Source organism: Hydra vulgaris, chromosome 08 (assembly GCF_038396675.1).
Source record: "Hydra vulgaris chromosome 08, alternate assembly HydraT2T_AEP".
Lineage (NCBI taxonomy): Eukaryota > Metazoa > Cnidaria > Hydrozoa > Anthoathecata > Hydridae > Hydra > Hydra vulgaris.
This window is the reverse complement of record NC_088927.1, coordinates 63,369,948-63,395,655: the sequence shown is the minus strand read 5'-3', so window position 1 is coordinate 63,395,655 and position 25,708 is coordinate 63,369,948. Positions and strand designations below refer to the sequence as shown.

General features: G+C 26.8%; 1 protein-coding gene across 1 annotated transcript in view; it reads left to right on the top strand.

Moving 5' to 3' along the window:
- Positions 1–24,395, top strand: part of LOC136084056 (uncharacterized) — a 242,124-nt gene extending 217,729 nt beyond the window's left edge. The window contains exons 27-34 of the mRNA XM_065804144.1: positions 9,757–9,868; positions 9,983–10,305; positions 12,967–13,162; positions 14,493–15,128; positions 15,215–15,493; positions 22,848–23,117; positions 23,391–23,516; positions 23,599–24,395. Coding sequence (XP_065660216.1) covers positions 9,757–9,868; positions 9,983–10,305; positions 12,967–13,162; positions 14,493–15,128; positions 15,215–15,493; positions 22,848–23,117; positions 23,391–23,516; positions 23,599–23,768 — 2,112 coding nt within the window. The 3' untranslated portion in view covers positions 23,769–24,395. The remainder of the gene's footprint in view (positions 1–9,756; positions 9,869–9,982; positions 10,306–12,966; positions 13,163–14,492; positions 15,129–15,214; positions 15,494–22,847; positions 23,118–23,390; positions 23,517–23,598) is intronic.
- Positions 24,396–25,708: the final 1,313 nt, after the last annotated feature.

Genomic DNA, 25,708 nt, shown 5'->3' with positions numbered 1-25,708 from the left:
TACTACCAGGGACGTGGTGGGAATTGAACTCCGAACCTCTCGCTTATGAAGCGAGCGCTCTACCACTACACCACTACCGTAGGTTACTAATTAAATAATCATAAAGCTCAAAAGATTGTTCAAGTAGATTATTGTTTAATCATTATAAAAAAAATTTTTATTCTTTTTACAAATTATTTATTTACAAAATAAACCAAACAAAAAATTTATGCAAAATATTCATACAGGTTTGAGTGGAACCATTATTAATAATTTAAATGAATTTTTCAGGTGTTTTTTTGTGTAGAAATGACTCCAAAATGTGAAGACTTCCAAAGTTTTTAAAACCTTATTTTATTTTTATTCTCTTTTTCTAGAATAAATAAAAGTTTAAAAATTTTTAAATGATAACTTATTTCAATGAAGAATAGTCGAGTGGTTCATAGTTTAAAAAATAGCTGTTAAATAGCACAGATAGAAAGTCAAACAAGTGCAAAACAAACCAAGTTCAATTTAACTTAACAAATATCAATTATAGAGCTGTGATAAGTCACATGGAGGAGAAAAAAAATGTTCAGAAGTCAATTCTAGTATCCTGCTACTTCAAGCCTGCACAATCTACATCCAAAAAGCAAACTGCTCTTTTAGAAGATCAATCTGATAAAACTTTTGCAGAAATGTTTTCCAACCAGTACAAAATAATTTCTCATTGAACTCGTATAATATGTCTATCATGTAATCATGTAATAGTCTATTATATAAAAAAAATTTCCCTGGTAGCGCAATTACTAAATCCTATGAGATGGGTAAAAAAAACTTGGTTAATTGTTTTGGTCTTTAGCATTGTTTAAACTTTAAACACTAAATATTATAAAATCTCCTTTTTATACCTTATCGCTTGATGAAAGTCAGAATGATTTTTTTCAAAATTGTAAAACGGATCTAAATATTCGTTCTTTGTGTTAAATACAAATACTTTAACTCTCAGTTTTTAGGCTACTCCAATGCAAAAAATTTACTCTTATTTAAAAAAAAAATAGTGTAAATCTGTGTTTACGGATGGCCTCAGTACAAATTGGTTACTTCTTCATCTAAAAAGCTGATGAGTTGAAATGATCAACAAGAGCTACCTAAACTTCTAAAAATTAAGAGTTGCAACCTTTATGCAATCCATGGTGCTTTTAAAACTGGTTTTCAATCAGGTAAGTTAATAAAAGCTTCATGCAAACTTTAACTACATTCTTCTGCCAAAAAGCTGTTTGTTTGCATATTTTTAAATCAAGAACTATTAGAACTTGAAGAGCAGAAAAAAGTTTTGAGTGAAATACGAAATTTGTAAAGCACTAATATTTTTTTAATGATATGAAAAGTGTTAATCTACTGCACAATATAAGTAAAAATAATTAAATAAATCACTTACCATACCAACGGTAGAAAAAACTACGCACAATAAATTAAAATTCAAATAAAAACGCCAGAAACAAAACTAAAAACAACTAAAGTGTGTAAACAGAAAATGCTAATAAATTTTCCCTAAGACCATTCAAACCACATAGGTACTTCCAGCACAAATAAACCAAAAACAATCAATGGGCAATATACCCTATTAAAAATCCTTTTAAAATAAAATAAAACATAATAGAGTATTCAAAAAACTCTAACGTTGTCATAGATACTTCATTCGAATTTTGTTAACCAATCTAAAGTGTAAGAAAATGAAACAACCCGCGCAACTTAAAATCATAACTAAAAATCAAGTATATTAGAAAGTAGAAAAAAACATATATATATCGCCTGCAAAAATGTACTGATTTAAACATGTAGTGAAGGTTATAAGAAATTCTCTGAATAATAATAAAAGATGAAAATTGTGTCTGTGAAAATTAAAATAAAGCCGAGTAATGAACGCACGATAATATAGCACAAAAGCTCCTTGATAACAGCAACAACATGAAAATCAGCGGATAAATTATACACCAAAGAATATTGTAATAAGATCAACTAAATACTAAAATAAGACCAGATAAATTTAGGCCAAATGAGTGGTTTAAAAATTATTTTGGGTGATTAAGCAATGATATTAGTCGTCATATAAAAGCGATGTGAGAGGCGGGAAAAATATTGTTTAAGAAGTAAAGTCTTCTCTACGGTCCGAATTAAAGGTAACTTTGAGACCATATCTAAATCGAAGTTTCCGAAAAAGTAAAGCTTTCTCTACGGTCCGAATTAAACGTAATTTTGAGACCATAACAAAAAACAAAAAGACGTCCCATCAACAAAACATGTCGAAAGCCGCTAGTCAAAAAGATACGCTCTTATATATATTTATATGAATTCTAAAATGAAAAAACAATCACACATGATAACCACATATACATAACATACAAATTGGCATTTAACATTCCAACCACATTCTATATATTAAAAGAAAATATAACCTAAATAAGAATGAGTTCAAACAAAGATAGTTTATCATATAAAAGAACAAAAAGCATGAAAAAGATGTAAAAAGGCTATATGTGCATAAGGGTGTATAGGTGTAATGTGTAAGTCCGTGCTGTTTATGTCGTTCAGTAGAGTCTTGTGTTGTTAGTAACCAGCGTAAAAGATTTATCTCTTAACTAGACCAAGCCAGCCCAGTCATACCCCAGAAAACCATGATGGATTAAACACCTATGCATGGATTTATAACTGACTTATGACAAGAAAACTAGCCCATGCGTCTTCCAGAGACAAACAACTTCTTTCGTGGTGACAGTAATTGTGATTTGGAAAATAGTCGTGCTCGATGATCGTAACACTAACCCTTACGGGCTAGGTCCAATATTATTTATAAACTTTTATTGTTATTATTATTATTTTATTCTTTTGAGCTTTTATTCCGATTAATTACCAATTAAGTTATTTTGTATAACTTTTCTTGTTTTATTTAAAATAAACAAAAGTTAAAACACTTTTTTTATTTTCACAAACTAGTTACTAGGTAAATTTTTATTTTAAATAAAACTTTGCATATATTTATTCAGCCCTCGGAATTAGGAAAAATGAGGTTGGAGTTAGAGGTCGGCATGAAGTTGGCAAAAAAGTTTGTACACAATCAATGTAGTTAAAGATGTCTTTGTAAAATACGTGATTTTCAAAAGCTTGAAAAAGCGAAAAGTTAAACTTTTATTTTGCCAGGTTCTAAATAAAATGTTTTCATGTTCATTCTTCATGTTTAGTATTAGTTTTTATATTTATGTCAAAGACATAAATATAAAAATTCGCTAATTTTAACTGTGGCATGCTACAAAGTGTTTAATTATTTATTTTCTTAAATTATATAAAATTTACAAGCAAATGCAACTCTATATAAAACAGAAATATTAAAATTCCTTGTATATGGAAAGCATTCTGTTTTTTTTGGCACTTAAAAATAGTGTGTCTGGGGGTTAATGTTGAAGTTTTAATGCTAAGTTTTTTGAGTATAAATGATAAAAATATCAAGGATAAATAAGCAAAAATTTTATGGAAAAAATCTGGGTATATCAAGGAATTTTAATCTAGAATTATAGTTAACCCTGTGTTATTTTCATAGCTTTTTTTGAAGATTTGGGGGATGAGTTTAGAGATAAAAGCATACTGTTGGGATAGTCCTCAAACATGACAAGCACTAAATATATATATATATATATATATATATATATATATATATATATATATATATATATATATATATATATATATATATATATATATATATATATATTTGCTTCTTTAAATTGATTCACTTTTCACCAAAGTATTAATAGTAAATATTAGTGAAGGTCCTGAAATTTTTTATTAAATTTCACATTATGTTGCAATAATTGAATTATTATATCAAATATCAACAATAAATATAAATATATATATAGTGTTGATAAACACTATATATATATGTTTATTAAATACTATATATATATATATATATATTTATTAAATTACCTGAAAGCAGGTGGTGAATTTTGATACACCATGCATAACAAGATAAAAATAAGACAAGTAGGTAAATAATTTCTATAGCAAAAAAGTTTGAAAGTTTTTTTAATGTTTACCAAGCATTTGTTTTAGTATTTGAGTATTTTATCTAAGTCTTTTATAAGCAGGAATAGACAATTAAGATGTTAAAACACCACTTTCACTTCCTGAGGAAGATGAAAATAGAACATCTTTGCATGTTTCCTAAAAAATTTTTAAAGATGTCAATGAAAATATTTATTAACACAGTTTTTTAGACAATGAAAAGTTTTAGGAATACTCAGTTTAACAGAGAGAAGTAAATATGACTGCAGGCTTTTTTTTTCTTTCAAAAATAAACAACCTGCAGCCATATTTACTTCTTAAAATAACTTTTAAAAAAAGTTGCTTAAATTAAATCTAATAATGTAAAAATTCTGAAAAAAAAAAGAATGTTTTTGTTAACTATAAAATGTAAAAATGTCAGTGAAAAGAAAATACTCTGTTTTTTTAATAGAATTAGTTATTTAAGAGAAACAATGTCAAATTTTAGTTTAATTTTTTGAAAGTGAAATCTGCCTCATAAACTGAAATGCAGCGAAAAAACTTTAACATTATCTCAAATTTTAAAAAGCAAATAAATAGTTTGTTTTAGTTGAATTAACTCTAAACTTATTTTTTAAGTTTTATTTAAGATATGAACACAACTTGTCTTGACACTTAGGAATCCCTTCAAAAACTTAGGACTCTTAAAGTTTTTGTTAAGTTATCCTTTCTATTTTAGACAAAGTGCAAAAACCCATTGTAAACATAATTAAACCTGCTCTTGCAGCCAACCTCTAACCAATATTACATTGTTGTAATGTTGCTACTTTTTCTCTTTTCTATAAATACTATAATGGACATGGCTCTAAAGAACTAGCATCTTTTGTGCTATCTACTAAAATAAATTCTTGTGTTACTTGTCATTCAATTAAGTTTTATCCTTTTTACTGTGACTGTTCTTATGTGCTCCAAAAGTTCTTATTTGTCTAGTTTTATCATTATCTTGGTCTATAAACTTCATCTTTTTTCTTCCAGTAACTTTCAACTCGAATAGTGGTTGCTTGCAGCCTTATTGGATATAAAGAAGCAGTGAAAAAACAAAGTTCTTGACCATATGAAAAATTTATTCGTTTTTCGAGTTTTTTTAAATTATGGTTTATAATCTTATTATATAAAGTGCTAACTAGCAAAAAAAAGCATTTGTTGTGCAACCATAAATTTTTGATGCTTTTTTTTATGATAAATCACTATTGATAGCTGCAATAGCATTTAAAATTATATATATATATATATATATATATATATATATATATATATATATATATATATATATATATATATATATATATATATATATATATATATATATATATATATATATATATGTCCTGCATGGTTGTCGAAAAGTTCCTTTTAAATTGAACGCTAATAAAACAGACCAGAAAAAGTTTGAAAACTTGATAGTTTATGTAGCAACACTCAGTGCATGTTTTACAGTAAAAAAGCGGTACTCCTGGCATGTTTTACCTATTTTTCAGTCAATGTAAAAATGCCCTTGTCAATTTTTTAAAGATATTATAAAACATTAAAAAAAACAATAACAAAAACACTATTAATTAAAAAAACTTTTCAGTCATTACCATTGCAATTTTTAAAAAAAATTAAAAATTTAATTCACTTCCGCATTACTTTAACTGTTTAAACTTTTAAACAACATATTCTTTTTTTTTTTTTTTTTTGTTAATTCACCTCCCCAAGACCCAGAAGGCCACTTCAGACAAGAAGGCTACTTAATTGTGGTTATAACCCTCTCTCAACTCTATAACTCCGAAACACAAACCTTGATGAACAAGGCCACTGCGCAGTGAAACTAGTTGTCTCTTGCTTGTTGATGTCACCTAAATGTTTAAAAATCATTGAAATAACTTTTTTTACCATTAAAATCTCTTTCGACTAACTCTTTAAGGATATATATATATATATATATATATATATATATATATATATATATATATATATATATATATATATGTTCTCAAAGAACAGAACAATAATAAATTAGTAAAAACACTTATCTAATTTTTAGTTGTCTTCAACAGCATGTTTCTCCATCAGTAGGTTCATCAGGAAGCCTTCATTAGTAAGTTCATCAAGAAGAAATAGCTTCCTCATGAACCTACTGATGGAGAAAAGGCTATTGAAGACAACAAAAATTAGATAAGTGTTTTTACTAATTTATATATTCATATGCATATATTCTAATATGTATATATGTATATATACACACAAATATATATACTAGCTGATTGGACTCGTAAAAATATGCGTCTTTGTAAGTCTATTTCAAACTGAACTTTTCTATACTTTTCCTTATGTATATATCATAGCTTTTCTGGATTCATTAAATATGGATCTTTACCAAACCTCCCATTTCTATACATATCTACTCCACATCAATTATTTCTATACCTATTCCTTATTCACTTCAATATTTTATAGTAGAACAATTAATTTTGAAAAAAAGCTTTAAGAGCAAAAAAATTAACCTGCACACCTTTTTGGCATACATAGAGCTTATAAGCAACTTACAATTAAATTAGATAACACTAATTTAAAAGTTCAGTCAAAAAATTTTGCTCATTGAGGTCAGTTTGTGGCAAAATAAACTTTTATACGTCAAGTTTTCGTTTGCATTTATCTTACATTTTTTTAATAATTTTAATCATGTTGCATATAATTGCACATAAAGATATAAAACTAGTACAGATATATCATTTCACGAATAAGAGTTTGTATTTATTACAATAGTAATAAATAAATAGTTTTTGTCTTTAGTATAATATATCCCATAAAAGTATATTCCATATATTTTTAATAGAAGGAATTTTCCTAAAAAATTTAAATAAATCTTTATTCTAGTTTGTTTTTCTAGTTTTTTGCCACAAAGTGACGCCACATACACAAAAAAAATTGTGGCTTCAACAATTCACAAAAAAGCCGCATCTATCATTAATAATGGTCTAAGAAGAAGATGACATCATTTTAGCAATCAGAAATTATCAAGAGAGAGGCAAATCTAAAATTGAAGTTTCAAATTTTCCACTCGGATGAGACCATATGTTTTGTTTTTTGAATCCTGTCAGTTTTTTTAAATACAATAACATAAATATATACCATCCTGAGTAAAACATTATATAAGTGCGTTTTTTACATTTGCTTATAACATTTGTTTATATACAGGGTGGATGCTCGAAATCCAGAAAATTTTAAATTTGCCGGCATTTTTTTGTTTTTAAAATGTTGCGAAATTCAAGCATTAATCTAAACAAACATTGTACTCTTGAGAAAAAAAATAAAAGTTGCAAATTTAGCACATCATGTCAAAGGAATATGACCGTAGAGTTGCAGTGGTTGAGTCCCCCCGCACCGGGCACTCTGTCCCAGAGATTATAAAATGGTTTGGCTTCCCAAAAAGCACAGTTTATGATATTGCAAAGAGGTTTAATGATGGTGCAGTGTCTGTAGAACGAAAACAAACGACTGCTAACAAACCAATCAGGAATAAGGCCTTCATCAGCAGAGTACAGAAGTCGATCAACAAAAACCCCAGCACCTCCATCAGGAAGCTGAGCAAAGGTATGAATGTGTCTCATTACACAATGAGAAGAGTGATCTGTGATGACTTTAGGTACAAGTCCTATGTCCTGAAAGTCAGGCAGATGCTGTCTGCTTCAATGAAGGAGAAGAGAGTGGCTAAGTGTTCCGTTCTTTTAGCATCAATAAAACATGAAGCTGCCGGTAAACTTTGTTTTTTCAGCGATGTCAAATTTTTACTGTGGATGTCAAAGTAAGCAGAAGAAATGACAGATGGTTGGCTCAAGACCCAGAAGATGTCCCAGTGATTGGTCAGACAAAATTTCCATGTCTTTATGTCTGTGTCCAGCAAAGGCCATGTCATGCCACCACACTTCTTCCTGAAGGGCCAAAATGTCAACAAAGAAGTCTACTTGGACCTTTTGATTAAGGTGGTGAAACCTTGGGTGGACAAGTGTTCCAATGGTAGGCCATATGTGTTTCAGCAAGACTCAGCTCCTGCTCATACCTCCAATTTGGTACAGGGTGGGTTTGAAGAGAATCTCCCTATGTTCTAGTCGAAGCACTTTTGGCCTCCAAACTCACCAGATCTCAATCCATTGGACCATTATGTCTGGGACACTTTGGAATGTGAGACCAATAAATCAAGTCACAAAACTGTTGAATCTCTAAAGCGAGCAATTTCTACTGCAGCTGCAAACATGTTGGCTGATGAGGTGGAGCACACCTGCTCCAGGTTCAGGAAGCGTTTTGTCATTAAAGCTAAAGGCAGCTGGATTGAGTGAAATGAAAGCTCTTATATGTGTACATTACTGTTTAAAATTTCAGAAATATAGCTTGAAACTAATACTTTTATTGTAATTTTTATTTTTATTAAAAAGTCCGGATTTCAAGCACCCACCTTGAATATTGTTTATATATATTTATTGCAAAAAATAAAATATAACAAAAAATACTTAATTGCCAAAATAAAATTTTAACTTTTTTCTAGCTATGGTCTTTTTTTTTTTTTTTTTTTTTGTCTTCACACTAGTGTCTTCTTGAGGAGCAGGACTGTCTTATTAAATTTTTTCTTTATTAAGTTTCAGATCATAACTTTTTTCAGACTTTCTGCAGCATATTAGGACTAATTACATGAGCACATTAATAACATAAGTATCTCAATCATGATACATATGCAACAAATTTCCCCCTGTTTTTTGATGCTTTTAGAGTTTTAAGCTTTTTTAAAAATCTTTTCGTTTGTTAAAGTGTATAATATTGTTACATATGTTGGTATATAATATTTAAAAAACTTCAAAAATGCTTTATTTCGTACTTTAAAAAAAAATCAAGAAAGATTAAAATAAAATAGTGGTAGGACTCATACCACAGCTTTGTTGTTCAAAAGCTCTGCGTGCTAACCACTCGGCTACACTGGAACACTGACTTAAGAAAATTTAAAAACTATATAATTTTTTTTTATTGAAATAAATGCTATTGATCAAAATTAAGTTAAGAATGCCACAATGCAGTTTTTAAGTGAAAGTATAACTGCAAAACTTTATATAAGTTTTAACATTGCATAATTTGAAGTTTATGTAAGTTAAGCGTTTGCATACACTTTCATTCACGTTTTTTTATAATGAAAAGTGCTACCACTCTTTCTTGCCACTACCTTGGTTGCAATGGCTGCCAAGGATTCTGTGTCAAACTTTCTCGAATGGTACTAACACTATTAAGTTTGGCAATAATATATAGATATATATATACATTTATATGTGATTTTATACTAATTTATTGCTCTGTTCTTTTAAGAATATTGAGCACTCTATTTTGTAGAATACATTTAAAGTTATAAGTGTATATATATATATATATATATATTTATAATAGGTATATATTAGATATATATATATTAGGTATATTAGGTATACATTAGATATATATATATATATATATATATATATATATATATATATATATGTATATATATATATATGTATATATATATATGTATATATATATATGTATATATATATATATATATATATATATATATATATATATATATATATATATATATATATATATATATATATATATATATATATTATATATATATATATTTTATATACACATTTATGCTCATGTTTTTTAACTTTCTTTATTCTTATTTAGACTAAAGAGATACTTCTAACTGAGCCAATTAAAATATTTATATTGGCTGTTTTTGTTGCACTTGTTATCAAAAATGCTAATGAAGAAAATAAAAATGAGTTTGAAAGTAAAGGTATTTTTTTTTTTAAATTTTAATAAGATTTTGATTTGGGTTTCTTTGTCTAATGTCTATAAAACTATTCTATGTAATGTATTCCAAAACTGATTATTAATTTTAAACAAAAAGGTAAGGTGTTGGCTCTTGATGAAAATTGGCTTCACAAACCAAAAAATGAAGCATCTATTTTTGATAGACCAGATATTGAATTAAGTCCTCTTGATTCGTCAACATTAGCAAGTATGAGAGATTTAAGATTTAAAAACTTAAAAATGGTTGCTATAACACAAGAATTAGTTTTGTACACTTTTTATGCAGTTTTAGTATTGTTGATTGGTTTTTCAACACGAGAAAATGTTGCTTTTTGGCAAACTCGCAACATTCAAAATCTTTTTAACCTTGTACTTAGAGGGGTTCCACGACCGAAAGATTATGTTAACATTTACAAACAGGTTTATTTCATATTATATATTTTATTTTTTTTTCAAAGCATTTTTATTCTTTTTTTTGTGACATTTTTGAATTTTATTTAAATATTTTCTACTAAAATTGTTTTAATAATTATGGAGTGACGTATATTTTTGTTGTTACTCTGTAGTAAAAAAATACTACTTATACTAAAAACAAGTAATCACTAAGTTAACTTAAACCAATGCCATGACAATATTTTTTGAGGAAACCAATCACATAGAAACCTGATTACTTGAAGTTAATTTGTTAGTTTTCTGATATGTTAATGCATTACAATCCTTTGTTGATGTCTATTTTTATCATAACTTATTGTTTTTAAATAGTAAGATTGAGTAATCTAAATAGTTTAAATAGTAATTAAAATTAAAGAATTTAATACTTAGTAGTTTAGCAAATAAAGCAAATAAAATATTAACATGTATTTTTATTGAATATTGAACTATGGTAGTTAAAAATCCAATGCTCTCTCACTTATGTTTATTACAAAATCAAACAACACAAACTTTTCTAAATGTTCAATATTTTTCTACAAATTTTTCCATCATTAATTTCATGGCAGTTAATGATGGAAAACAAATTATAAATTTTATGGAAATATAAGATAAACTTCTTACAATTTGTTTACAACTAGACTGTATCATCATCACTTATATCATCACTCCAATGATTGATCTATATCTTTTTTATTTTCCTTTGTTCTCAGAACAATCATTTTTATTTTCCGGAGATGTTGATAAAAGGCTTTAAGTATAAATTGATCTACTTAAGTTTTTACTTTAGTTTTTGTTTAAATTTTTAATGATTATGTTAACATAATTATGGAAGAAGCCATCTGTTTTTTTTAGTGTGCAGACCTTGTTCTAATGCCAATTATATAAAAAATTTTTACAGCAGTTGATTTGGAGCATTTGTCATTCTTCAAACATATGTTTATTTTTGATGATTATGCTGAACAACAGAAATAAAGTTTTTTTATTTTTGTCTTGGTATTTTTCTTTGTATGCAATCAATCATAGTTGTTTTTGAACATGCTAATTTCGAAAATGCTTTTTTAAAGTTAGTTCATGAATTATTAAACAAACATATACGTGGCTACAGCCGCTGAAATCATATATAACATATATATACAAATGTATACATAGTTATGTGATAAACAGAGAATCAATTTGAAGTCTAATATCTGTAAGATATGTCTAAAGTTTTATTAAACATGATCATGGTTTAAACTCCTTGCCTGTTGACTTCCATTTATACTTATGAGTTGGCAAATCATTGCTGAAGCATTCAATGCCCGCATTGCTCCACTCACCAGGCCTTGATAGTGATTCAATTACCATAATTTCATGGTGGAAGTGCTTGCCATATTTGTTGCTGACTGTGCCCAGGTTTTTTGTGAAGAATTTCAAATGCAAGTCAAGTAAATAAATTTTCAGAAACATTGCAGCCAAGATTTTGTATGCACTAACACATTTTTTAAAAAACGTTCAGTTGTACAAAAATGTGTTAGTGCATACAAAAGTAGTAGTCAGTAGTCAGCTCATTTCTTTTTCCAAGGGTATTGGTTACGGCTGACCCACCCATGCATCTTTTTCAGTTACACTTAGAATGTCTTGAAAATTTTCTTTAGCTTTAATTTTTTATTTATTTCTGGACCTTTAAACACTCTCACTTTTACCTTTGCAGAATTCAACCTTGGGAACTTGTGTGGGTACTGAAATACATCAGTATTGTCTAATTTATTGAAAAACTTCCTAAACTCCCAACTTGAAATAAAGTGGTAGCATGAGAATCTTGTCACAATCAACCAAAGGTGGATGAAGGTTTTTAGCTTTTTAGTCTTTGTCATTGACAGAAAATTAAATTTCACTTTCTTCTGCATTTTTTTTTTAATTAATTGTGAATGATGCAAAAAAATAGTGATTCAAAAAGCATAAATAATTTTTTTCAAATCGAATCTCAAATTGAAGCGACATTTGGTTCGCAATTTGAATCGAATCGATTAATATTTATGTTTACTGTTAGTAGCTTACAGTCCTATTTAAGCAAAAGAATTTATTTTTTATTATATCATTTATTTAACATTTTGACCAGAATTGTTTTTTTGAAATTTGATTTGAAATCAGCATAAAATACTGCTTAAGAAATACTTAACGAAATTTAAAATGTTTACTGTTTTCTAGTGCAATTTGAAAGTATCAATATTATATTTGATTCTAAAATAGAATTTTTTCAAGCCAATGTTTGTTGTAAGATGATAAAGGACATATTTTTTAGCACCAAGGTTGTTTAAAACTTCTTTTAAAGTCTTGTTTTTGTATTTTATACGTGAGTAATTGGCATCTTTTATCTATATTATTCCAAAACTGACTTTTTTTTTGTTATTATTCAGGTTCTGATGTTTTCACTTTTATTTATTATCTTTGATACTTCATTAGACTTTTTTGACATTATTCTAAGAGCTTTTTTAAGTATAATTTATTTATTTAAAATTCTGCTCTTGATTAAAGAATCCATTAAGGAATACCATAAAGGAATTTTTTTAATGCTTTCTATGACTCCAGTCACATGATAATTCAACTGTTTGCAGAAACTGTATACTGTTTGTAGAATGTTTTCTTGTTTTGACTTTTTTTGATTTATAGATTCAATCATCAAAAGATTTTTGGCCATGGATGGAAGAATTTTTTATACCTCAAGTTTTTCCTGAAAAGTGGTATAACTTGAGTGATTTTTATGCAAACACAGAAAAGAAAGATTTTCCTGGAAAATTGTTTTTAAATGATCTTAATTCGAAGATTGTGAATGGAATTAGAATTAGACAAGTTCGTGTAAAGTCAAGTAAGATATTTATAATTTAAAAAAAAATCAAATAAAAGTACTAAATACATTTTTTTGTTGTTGTTGACAATATTGACACCAAGTGACCACTATTTAAGTTGTGAATTAATAGAATGCAATAAAGAGAAATAACTTGAGCAATTAAAGTAGGTGTGATTTAGACGTCTTACAACCTGTTGTACAACCTTACTTACCTGTTTGTTTGAGATGGAAAAATGCGGCTATTAGATTTAAGAGTTGGAGTAAAAGTTCTTTGCAAATAATTTTGCTTTATCTTTGAGAGATAATAATAAAAAGTTTTTTTTCTCCAGAGATAAAAAAGATAAAAAAAAAAATGGTTACAATTAAAAATTGTAACCATTTTTTTTGCAGCTGCACATTCTACAAAATTGTTTATAATGGGGCTTGACTTAACTGACAAGAAGAAGTAAAAGCTTATATTCCTGTCTGAATTTAGGAAATTGTAAAGGAAACACAATTTTCAGCAGGGAGACAAAAGACATCAGCCCAAAGAACATCACAAAGAAATTTGCAAAAAAAAAAATAATCAGCCTTAAAGCAATAGTATGAAGTACAATGATAGGGTGAATCTGATGTAGAAGAAGTATTAAATAAAAATTTTTGTGAGATCATAGCATGTTTGGAACCACCTAAAGGAGAGCAAGTACAAATTGAGCACAAGCTAGGGTCAGACAAAAGATACAAGTTAAGGTGTGAAGGTAAGTGATTAATGTTGTAGCTCGAAAATGTGTTACAAAGTTAACTGAGTAAGAGAAAAAAAAAATCAAAAAATTTGATCTTCAAATCCAGAAGAGCCAGTACTTGAGCCAGACCATTTAGCATAAAGAGTAATAAAGTCACCATAAAGATCATGAATATTTGTAAAGGATTGATGTAACTTGGTATTAATGGTGGTTTTTTTGTATAAATATTTTTTGGTGTTTTATTTCTGTTTTCATGTTTTTAATTGTTAAAGAATCCCAATCGAAGATAGTGTAAGATATCCTTAGTAATAAAGTAGGTGGTTGTTTCACTTTTGCTAATCAACCCAAAGCTGTAGCAAATAAGTTTTTATGTGTCTTTGACATTGTACAACAGAAGCATCAACAAGGACACTATTTTTGTGCAACATAACACTATTAACACTATGATATTATACAGCTATTGATGGAATCAGCCTTCCTGAAAGCTACCACAAAATTCAGGAAACTTTACTTAACTATGCAATGTCAAAAATTATTCATTCTTTTTCTATGATTTTGTTTTTAAAAAATAATCAATCTTTGTTTTGATAAAGATATAATGCTTTTTTATTATTATTCTTTTTTAGATTCATGTATGAAAGCTAACTTAGTTGCTAAGTTTATTAAAATAGACTGTTTGTCTTCATATAAAATATCTTTTGAAGAAACAAGAAGTTTCGATTTAAATTGGACAATTTCAAAGTTGCATAATTCTCCCAATAATCCAACAACAATGCCTTGGAGATATCAAACTTGGCAAGAACTTGATGGGTATCCATATGCAGCAGGTTTAGAAACTTACTTTGGCGGAGGATATGTAGTAGAAATTTTTCCAAAATGGAAAAATCAGGCTATAGTAAATCAAGTAAAGCAATTCAGATGGATTGATAGACAAACACGAGCTGTAATAATTGAGTTTGCTTTGTTTAACCCTGCCACTAATTATTTTAGCATGGTTACAATGGCCTTGGAGTTTCCTGCTTCTGGCGGAGCTGTTCCTAATTTTTCTGTACTTACATTTAAGCTGTATGCATCCGTGACAGGATCAAAAATTATGTTGGGTTCCCATATTCTTTTTATCCTGATAACCATATTGTTTTCTTTCAGAGAATGTCGTTTTTTATATAGGACTGGTTGTAAATATTTTCTTGAGTTTTGGAACTTAGTGGAGGTTGCATTGATACTGTTATCACTTGTAGCAGTTGGCTTTTTCTTTTTTAAAGGTATTTTTATTTAATTTTTTTTATTTAAATTTTTATTTTGCTTCATTGATTTAAAAAGTACTAAAGTTAATAAATTATTTTTTAAGATCATCTGGCTAAGGTTTTGTTACAAAGGATACCGTATAAAAAACCACAGTCCTTTATTAATTTTCAGTTTGCTTCATACTGGGATCTGACATATGTTTACATTGTATCACTCATTGTTTTTTTTGTAACTTTGAAGTTCATTAAACTCTTGCGGTTTAATAAACGTGTCTCAATCCTATCTTCGACATTAAGAGTTGCATGGTATCCTTTATCGATGTTTGGGATAATTTTTTCTATTATTTTGTGTTCTGTTGTATCTACATCCAGCATTGTGTTTGGTAAAAATTTTATATATTTGTATATCCAATTTGTTTTTATTATTTAATTATAATAAATGTTAACTAATATCAATTTAAATATTTTTTGTTGATTGAAATGTATAGTATATGTATATATGTATATATGTATATATATATATATATATATATATATATATATATATATATATATATATATATATATATATATATATATATATATATGTGTGTGTGTGTGTATATATATATATATATCTATATATATATTATGCATATATTTATATATATATACATATATTTATTTACATAATATATGTATATAAATATATGCAAGTAGGAATGATAAAGAGTCTAAGAAAGTATGGCAATAAAAAGAAAAAAAACTTAATACTTTTTAGTAAATGGTAAACTATTAAACAATGCAAACCATGCAACCCAGCATCAAGAGTTTGCAGTTTCTGTTTAACATTTTGATTTCTAAATTAGAACACTATAGTATTTGTATTATAGTATTAAAACTATACTATAGTATTGAAAACTGAATTAATTTTTTTTTAATCTTCTAGAAAAAGACACAATCTAAACAACAGTTCTAAAATTCAAATCAAAATTAATAATAAACGGTTATATCCTACAAATGTTATTAAATATTTCGGTGTTTTGATTGACTCCAATCTTTCGTGGAATTTTCATATTGATAAGCTACACAAGAAACTAACTCAAGCTAACAGCGCATTTTCAATAATTCGTCATTATGTCAATAAATTCACACTAAAAGATATTTACTGTGCATTATTTTTATCGCATCTTAGTTACTGTTGTTAAATTTGGGGTCAAAATGACAACTATCACATCAAAAAATTGATGTTCTATCAATGTCAATCCATAAGAATCATAAACTTCCAACCTTTTAAGTCATAATCATCAGAATCTTTCAAAAAACTAAAAGTTTCAACCTTTCCAGTGCTTGTAAAATTTGCTAATCATAAAAACATAAAAATGTTTTCTTTTTTTTGTTTTTGACTCTCTTAATAAAAATTTACTCTCTTCTATAACAGATTTTTTTACAGAAAGTAGAATAATACATTCATACTCTACTAGAAACGTATATAATGGAAAACTTAGTGTACCATCATTTAAAACTCTACCATTTCTTAAAACTCAAAAGTATGGTAAACATTCTGTTGTCTTTCAGTGCATTTATGGATGGAACAAGAGTTTTGTATGCATAGTGAATGAGTTTAAAAAGCTACAACTTCAAACACCGTTATCGACTTAATCTTAATAAAAACATGATTTTCACTTAATATTTAAAATGAACTCTTATTTTTTCAATTATGATTATCGTTAACTTCTTGTTTGTTTATTTTTTATTATTATCATCAAAGTATGATTTTTAAATGTTTACTTTGTTTATGTATGTTCTATGTATGTATGCTTATTATTAGTCATATTATATTTAGAAACTGGTGTCACTCATTTGATCTGAATTCTGTTTGAGTGACACCATCCTTATCAATCATTTAGTTATTATTAAATACTAACTTTTCTTTTTCATTAAACTGGTGTCACTCATTTGATCTGAATTCTGTTTGAGTGATACCATCTTTATCAATTATTTAGTTATTATTATTATATACTTATAATTAATTAACTCATTATTATATTATTTTACATTATTATTATTGTCATATATATATATATATATATATATATATATATATATATATATATATATATATATATATATATATATATATATATATATATATATATATATATATAAATTTATTAATCAATTATTTTTACTTGCTACAATCAATAGAATTATGATTTTTTTTTCTTTTTTTTTTGTTGTTATTATTGTTATTATATTTGTTATTATTATAATATTATTGTATCGTTTAAAAAGGAAAATAAAAATCTTTTTGTTGTTGTTTTTGTTGTTGTTGTTTGAATTAGAAAAATCATATATATATATATATATATATATATATATATATATATATATATATATATATATATATATATGTATCTATATATATATATATATATATATATATATATATATATATATATATATATATATATATATATATATATATATATATATATATATATATATATATAGTTAGTTTTTACTACTTACTAAAAAATATTGAAGCAAGGAATATGTATAAAAATAGTTGTGTGGAATAGATTTACCAAAACCCATATTTTACAGGTACAGGCAGCTAGTATATATGAGTTTTATTCCAAACATATGTATGTGTGTGTATATACATTTATGAATATATATATATATATATATATATATATATATATATATATATATATATATATATATATATATATATATATATATATATATATAAACAAAGAAAAAGCAACTTTTTTTAAGGTACTTTAAGTTTCATGCATATAAGGCAATCATTAGTCATTGAATACAAAATCAAAAACAAAAAAACTCACTAAAAAATACAAAATACTGTGTTGTGGGATCTTTACGTGGCTAAGACATAGTTAATGGCAACCAAAAAATATATATATATATATTAGCTAAACACCGGTGTCAAAAAAGATAAGAGGAATTTATTCTTGTGTCTTCATTTTGAAATCAACTCATTTTGTTTATTTAACAAGTTATCACCTTTATATGTTAAAATAAGGACACAAGACGGTAAATACTTATATATGTATATACATATATGTAAAAGTTAGTAGAAAATCACTTATAGAATTTTTTTCATTTTACACTGTTTCGTTAATAGACTCATCAGAAATGAATTTTCAAATTAATAAAACTTCAATTTATACCAAAAATTAACTTACAGGAAATCATATAGGTGATATTAATATATTATTAATATTAACTCAAATCATTCAACCCAAATTCTGAAACAAATCAATTAATAACATGCTTAACCAAAACTTCTCTGATGAAAATGTATCAATTCCTCTAAACAAGATGCATTCAAAAAACTCTATTTCGAAATTTGAACTAAAATTTAACCATAAAAAAAAGAATACAAAAAGTAAATTAGAACCATAAATGTAAATTGGTTCAACTCTCATATAGCAAAAATGCTTCTACTGACATTGGAAAAGCGTTTTTAAAATTGGTCGATAAGCACATCCCACCCTTTATTAAATTACATAAAATTTTTAGTTTGAAAAAAAAACTTTTCTTAAAATGTCAAAAGGAATTATAAAAGGTTACAATAATGATTTGTTAAACGAAAAAGAAATCCTAAATGAAAAAACAACGAAAAGTTGTAATTGTAAACAAAAAATTAATTGTCCAATGAGTGAAGAATGTTTATCAAAAAATGTGATATATAAATGTATGTTTTCTCTAAGAATGCACCTGATAAAGAATATATTGGCTTAACTGAGGGTGAATGGAAAAAGTGTTTTGCCAACCATAAGCAATCCTTTAAAAATAAAAAGTATTCAAAAAACACAATGCTGTCAAAATACATATGGAAATGGAAGAAAAAAAATATTGATGATTTTATATTGAATTTGTCCATCCTTAAAACAGCACCTGCATATAATATTTCCAAAAAATGCATATTATCCCTATAAAAAAATTTGAAATAATTACACAAGAATGTTTATTAAACAAAAAATTATTGTTGATTTAAAATGCAGACAAAAAATAAAATAAGTTTCTCCTAAAAAAACTATAAAAGTAAGTGAGCTAAAAATAATATTTACATTAAATTTTTATTATTTTAAATATGTTTGGAATTTTCAGTAAAAGAACATTTTACGATCAATAACAACTTAAAATTTTAATTTTTTATTATATCATCTTTACTTTTTCTTTAAGTTTCTTGTAACAATTAACTTGTTACAAAAAAAAAGTTAAACATATTGGCTGAGGAATAATTCATGAGCGTTTTTTTCAAATTTATTTTAAACAAAAAAACTACAACAATTTAATCAATAATATACTCTCCGTTGTTGTTTACGACTTCCTCCCATCATTCAATAAGTTTTTCGATGCCTCGGCGATAGAAATCTCCCAGTCTTGACTCAAAGAATTCATCCAACCAAGCCCTCAATTCCACGTCATTATTGAACGATACACTGCGCAAAGCGTTCGAAAGCGATCGAAACAGATGAAAATCTGACGGCGCCAAGTCTGGAGAGTATGAAGGATGAGGCAGCACTTCCCATTCGAGTTCTTGAATCGCGGCTTTGGTCATATTGGCAATGTGAGGACGGGCGTTGTCATGTTGCAGAAGAACGCCATTTCGCCTATTTGGTCTTTTTTGCTGAATTGTTCTGCTCCGCCAATTCTCTGGTCGTTTGACGTGGATTTTCGTGAAGAAGTTGATTCAATCGCTCTTCGTCGAACTCAATTGGTCAACCGGTGTGTGATCCGTCCTTGAGGTCAAAATTCCCATTTTTGAAGCGCGAAAACCAACGGCGGGCGGTACTTTCAGGCATTGCTCCTTCTCCATACACAGCACAAATCTCACGAGCAGCTTCAGCGGCCTTAACACCTTGATTAAATGCAAAAAGCAAATGGTGACGAAAATGCTCAGTTTTGTCCACTTGACATTCCATTTTAATGATCTGAAAATACACAAAAATAAAAAAAACTAACAAATCAAAACACACTATCTTGTAGAGCAAAACATTCTCTTTCAAACAACATAAAACATTTTGCCAATGCATTTTATTTCTGCGTGCATTTTTAAATTTGAAAAAAACGCTCATGAATTATTCCTCAACCCAATATCTTTTTCAGTTCGAAATAAAAGTTTACTTTAAAATTTAAGCTAATTTTATTTAAACCTTGAATTTATTAATAATTTTAAATTAATTTTGATTATTTAAAAAATTTAAAAAAAGAAAAAAAATACAACCAAAAACAAATACAATTGCTATCGTGATTTTAATAAATTTTTGCAATTTACTGAAAACCCCTTTTTACAAAATATTTTTATAAAAAGACAGAAGTAATCAGTTGTAAAGAATTTTTTTATAATAGTGTCAGTATATTCCACAAATGTGTGAAATTTTACAGTAGTTAAGACATTTATGATCTCCTGAATATTAATTTTAGGTATAAATTGAAGTTTTATTATATATATATATATATATATATATATATATATATATATATATATATATATATATATATATATATATTCGTAGAAAATCACTTAACTAAATTTTTTTCCATTTGATACTGTGTTTCATCAACAAAGATTTATCAGAAATGAATGATCAAATTAATAAAACTTCAATTTATACCAAAAATTAAATTACAGGAAGTTGCAAATTTTAACTACTGTAAATTTTCACACATTTGTGGAATTTGCTGACACTATTATAAAAAGAATTCTTTAGAAATGATTACTTATGCTATTTTATTTAAAATGTTTTTTTAAAAAGGGTAGTTAATGTAAATATTATTTGAACTCATTTATTTTTATAGTTTTTTAGGAGAAACTTATTTTCGTGCCTACATTTAGAAATTAATTCCGATCTTTTGTTTAATAAGCATTCTTGATTTGCATGTGTAATTATTTCAAATTTTTCTTGTAGGCATAGTATGCATTTTTTGGAAATATTGTTATATGCAGGCGCTGTTTTAAGGATAGACCAATTCAGTATAAAATCATCAATATTTTTTTCTTTTAATTCCCATATATATTTTGACAGCATGGTGTCTTTTGAATACTTTTTATTCTTGAAAGATTGCTTATGATTGGCAAAATGTTTATTCCATTCACCCTCTGTTATGCCAATATATTGTTTATCAGGTACATTCTTAGAGGAAACAACACATTTATATACCACATTTTTAGATAAACAACTTCCACTCATTGGACAATTGATTTTTTGTTTACAATTACAATTTTCTGTAGTTTTTTCGTTTAGGTTTTCTTTTTTGCTTAATAAGTTTTTTGTACCTATCCATTAAGTTCTATTAAAGTTTTGTTTAAAAAAACCACTCCAAAGTTTAATTCAACACCATTTAACTGATATTTTACTTGATAGCTCAAAATATTTTATATTATATCATCCCTTTAAAAATGTAAAAATTTAAAAAAAAGCAGAAGTAAACAATTGTGTGTGTAAATATATAAATAAATGTTAAGTTCATTTATGAGGTTTTTTAAATTGCAAATGTCTTTAAGAGGTCCTGTTTTTATTCCTTTGACATTAAGTGTCAAACTATTTTTGACTAATAATGTAGCAGTAACTGGTTGAGGCATTAAACAAGTTTTGCTTTTATTATTATGACTTTTGTTGGCTTTAGTAAATTATTTATAGTAATTTGCTAAATTATTGCTAGCATCCTTAATGTACAGCCTTGTATAATCTTGGATGGTAAGATTAACTTTGAATTGATAACTTTATTTGTGATTATAAGTGGATGGATCATTTAAAAATTATTTTTTAGCCATGTAATTGATATTTTTGCGTTCTTTAATTCATTGATTAAAGCAGCAATAAAATTGTTTTTCTCAAGCAAAAAAAAAAATGTCAATATGCAATTTTTTGTAAAGAATTTCACATACTACTAAATGAAGTTCATGACCATAACACAAGTGATGTTTAATAACACTAAGGTGTCAAAATTATTTTCACTTTGGATGCTACGAAAAAGTTTTATTTTTTAAGCAAAAAAATTATTTTATTTTCTAATAATACAGCACAGCAAAATATTTTTTAATTACTTTAAATTATAAAAACCAAAAAAAACATTTTCTTGTTTTAGAATAAAGAAAAATTTTTTAACTCTTTTTAACAATGAGAAAAAAGAAAACACTAAAAGAATAGTTAAAGAAAATTGTGTTAAGATGAAAGACCTTGAGTTATATTAATCGCACAAGCGATATTCGGCTATCACTTTCACCCTTAGTATCCAAGTAAATCTGGCATCCCGTTTGAGAAACCCTACTAGTGATTAGCTTGGACACAGAGTAATGGAGAAACCCTATTAGCTTGGACACGGGGTAATGGAGGTAGTAAAAGATGCCTATTTTTTTAAAAGAACAAAAATAAGTTCCTTTAAATCAACTTTAGCAGAAGTTCTTTTTTGCACTACCTGTTTTAGGTTTTCTTTTTGACTTGAAAAACTAATCAAGTTGGACTTCTTAAACTTGGAGGCACAATGCCTCCAAGTTTTAGAAATATGTTTGTTTATAATATAAAATCTCAGAAATTTATTTTGCCAATGCAATCAGTATCTTGGATTAGCTTATTAGTGTTTGGAATTCATTCCATTAATGGAATTCATTAGTCTGTTTATTGTTTTCATTGCCAAATAAAACTTACCATTTTTAAAAGCATTTTTATATTTTTTGTAAAGTTTTTTGTAAAATAAAGTTAAAATGATTTTTTATAGGCCCCCTGCTAGACGGATACCAAACCTACTTTAAAGCATTAGCTTCCATCATTTCACTCTTATTGGGAAAGTTTAGTTACAGACTGTTTGAAAATGCTAATTCTGTTCTTGGACCAGTCTTCTTTTTTGGATTTAATGCCATTGTAATTTGGGTTGTTATGAACATTTTTATATCAATCTTAAATGATGCATTCACTGCAGTTCGTGCAGATCTTCAGTTCCAGACTAACGATTATGAGATTGTTGATTTTATGATTGCGCAATTTAAAGGTTTTTTATTTAAAATTGTTTTAATTTTACAAATCAATTTAAATCAAGTTGTTTGTTTGTTTTTATGTTTATTATTATTATTTTTTTAAATCAAATTTATATTTTAATCTTAATTAAGCTTGTTTAAAATAATGTCATCATTAAAAATAGTTTCATCATTAAAGATAATGTCATCATTAAAGATAGTGTCATCATTAAAACGATATGATTCTATTTAAAATTTGTGCTAAAACTACTTTTAAACGGTTTTTATTGATTCTGGTTACATTTTAGACTGGCTTGGATTACATGCTTCGAAGCAAGCACTTACAAACAATAAAAAATCAGAAAGCAATGATTGTTTACCGATATCACTGGAAAAAAAGTTAAGAAAAAGTCAAACTTTTGAGTTTAACGAAGGTATCTTTTTTACTATCATTTTTTTAATGATGGTATTTTTTAATATCCATTTTTTAATTAACAATATTTTGTTTACGTTTAGTGAGCAAAACGATTCACTCAGCTGAATTAAGTAGCCCAATCAAAGATCGTATTTCAAAACTTTCCAAGTATGACTATTTATTACAAGTGAAAGAATCCGATCTTAACCCAAACGAATCAATTGATAAATTCATCAGCTGTATGAATTTGGTCTACGAATCAATAAATTAAAAAAACGAAGTTATATATTTTGACATTAACGATTAAAGAACAATCAAATTTAGTTCTAGATCATAGAATCGGCAACAAAAACTTCATATGAAATAATCCTGAGTAAACTTCGTTTTACTGATTTGTTAATACTGTTTATACATCATACGTTTGTAAATGATTTTGTAGATACTGAAAATGATTTTGTTGATAGGTATCATATTTTGATGATACTCCTACATAGACATGTTTTGACACAGTAGCAAGGTAGAATGAGAGCAACGCGCTGCCAAGACTATTCTAAAATAAAATGTTAACGTGTTTTAATATAATTTTTTTTTACTAAGTTTCAAAAATATATAAGTTATGAGAAATAAAGAAAACTGCGTATTTTACAGACGAGTTTATGGATAAATTGTAAATAGAATAGGTGTCTAAAAACAAGTTTACAAATAAAACTATTTAAGTTTTCAAAAATTTAAAGATTACAATTTATTAGTGCAAAATTTAAATGCTTTTTTTTTTCCTTCGTTTTTATTTAATTTTTATTGTAATTGCGTATTGTTTTGTTTTTTAACAGTTGTAATATTTTTTGATGTAAAAATTTTTATAGTTTCTGTGAGTTAAATAAATGTTAATCAAGCGCTACTTTAAATAATTTTTTCTGAGGTTCAACAGTTAGTTTATGTGATTTACACTAGTAAATTTATCCGGTGTTGAATTGACCGATAAGCCAGATTAGACCTGGCTTAAGTCCAGTCCAACATGCCCACATGGGCTCTACTTGGTTTTTAACCTGAGCACATGGGCATGGGTTACCGGACAAAGGCTTTAGATTGATCCGAATCAAGCTAGCCCTTTTACCTAATTTAACGGAATATTCTGTGATATACATATGTATATAGATCACGGATTATTCTGTCAAGTAATTTTATTGAAGAAAAAAAACGTTCTTTTTTTTTTACTTTTCTGTTGATGCAATATATTTTAGTGGAGACGGGCATTTGGATGCCTTGCAATTATAGAGATGAGAATCGCAATGTCTTGCAAAGCTAATCTTGATTTTTCTATTGTATTGCATATATATCATATTGCATATATTCGTGTTTGAGATAGCTAACTTCCAGTCATGGAGCAAACTCTAAACATTTGTATGTTCACACTTAAGTCAAGCATAAATTTAGCAGAATAATTTCATTAGGCACTGATTACCATTTAAAAAATAATTTAGTCAAGCTTTTACAATTTGACTTCTATAACTGAAACATTAACAACAAAAAAGTTAAAAAATAATTTTTATCTTTTTTAAGCTTATCCTTTTCATCACTTTCTATTTCCAACAATTCTATAGCTTTGTGATACAGTTATTTGAATATTAGAAAAATTGGTTTATTTAAGCTAGATCCATAAGGATCAGATGTATATAACAAAATATACAGGACGTCTTTGTTTGTTGCTGATCAGAAACCTAGCAACCTATATTTCTAGTAGTTTTTATTTCGGGCTTCCTAAGCATCTTCGGATAATTGTCCTATAGGCAAATCTGTGTAATGCTCTATTATTTTCGGACCATGTATAAATACTTAATGAACCGAATATGGCATTTAGAACCAGTTATATTTGCTTACATAGTAATGCACGGTTATTGATGTATATTAACCGAATTTTTCTGCGTTTGTAGGGAATCTCAATGACATAGTTTGAAGAAAAATATAAAATCTCTTGATTATTTCTTTATCAAATCCGGTTATCTCTGCAGAACATTGGTAATTTTGGAAAAATCTTCATGCTGTATTTCTGCCATTGCTTTTACCAGAATCTTGAAGTGGTTTATCAATGTGCAACATAGCACTTCTCGCAAACGTTTTTGGACATATTTTTAAATTACTTGTTTACTGGAGTTGTTGCAGACCACTTCTCAAAACTTTAATTGTAAAAAGTATGGAGGGTCATTTCCATAA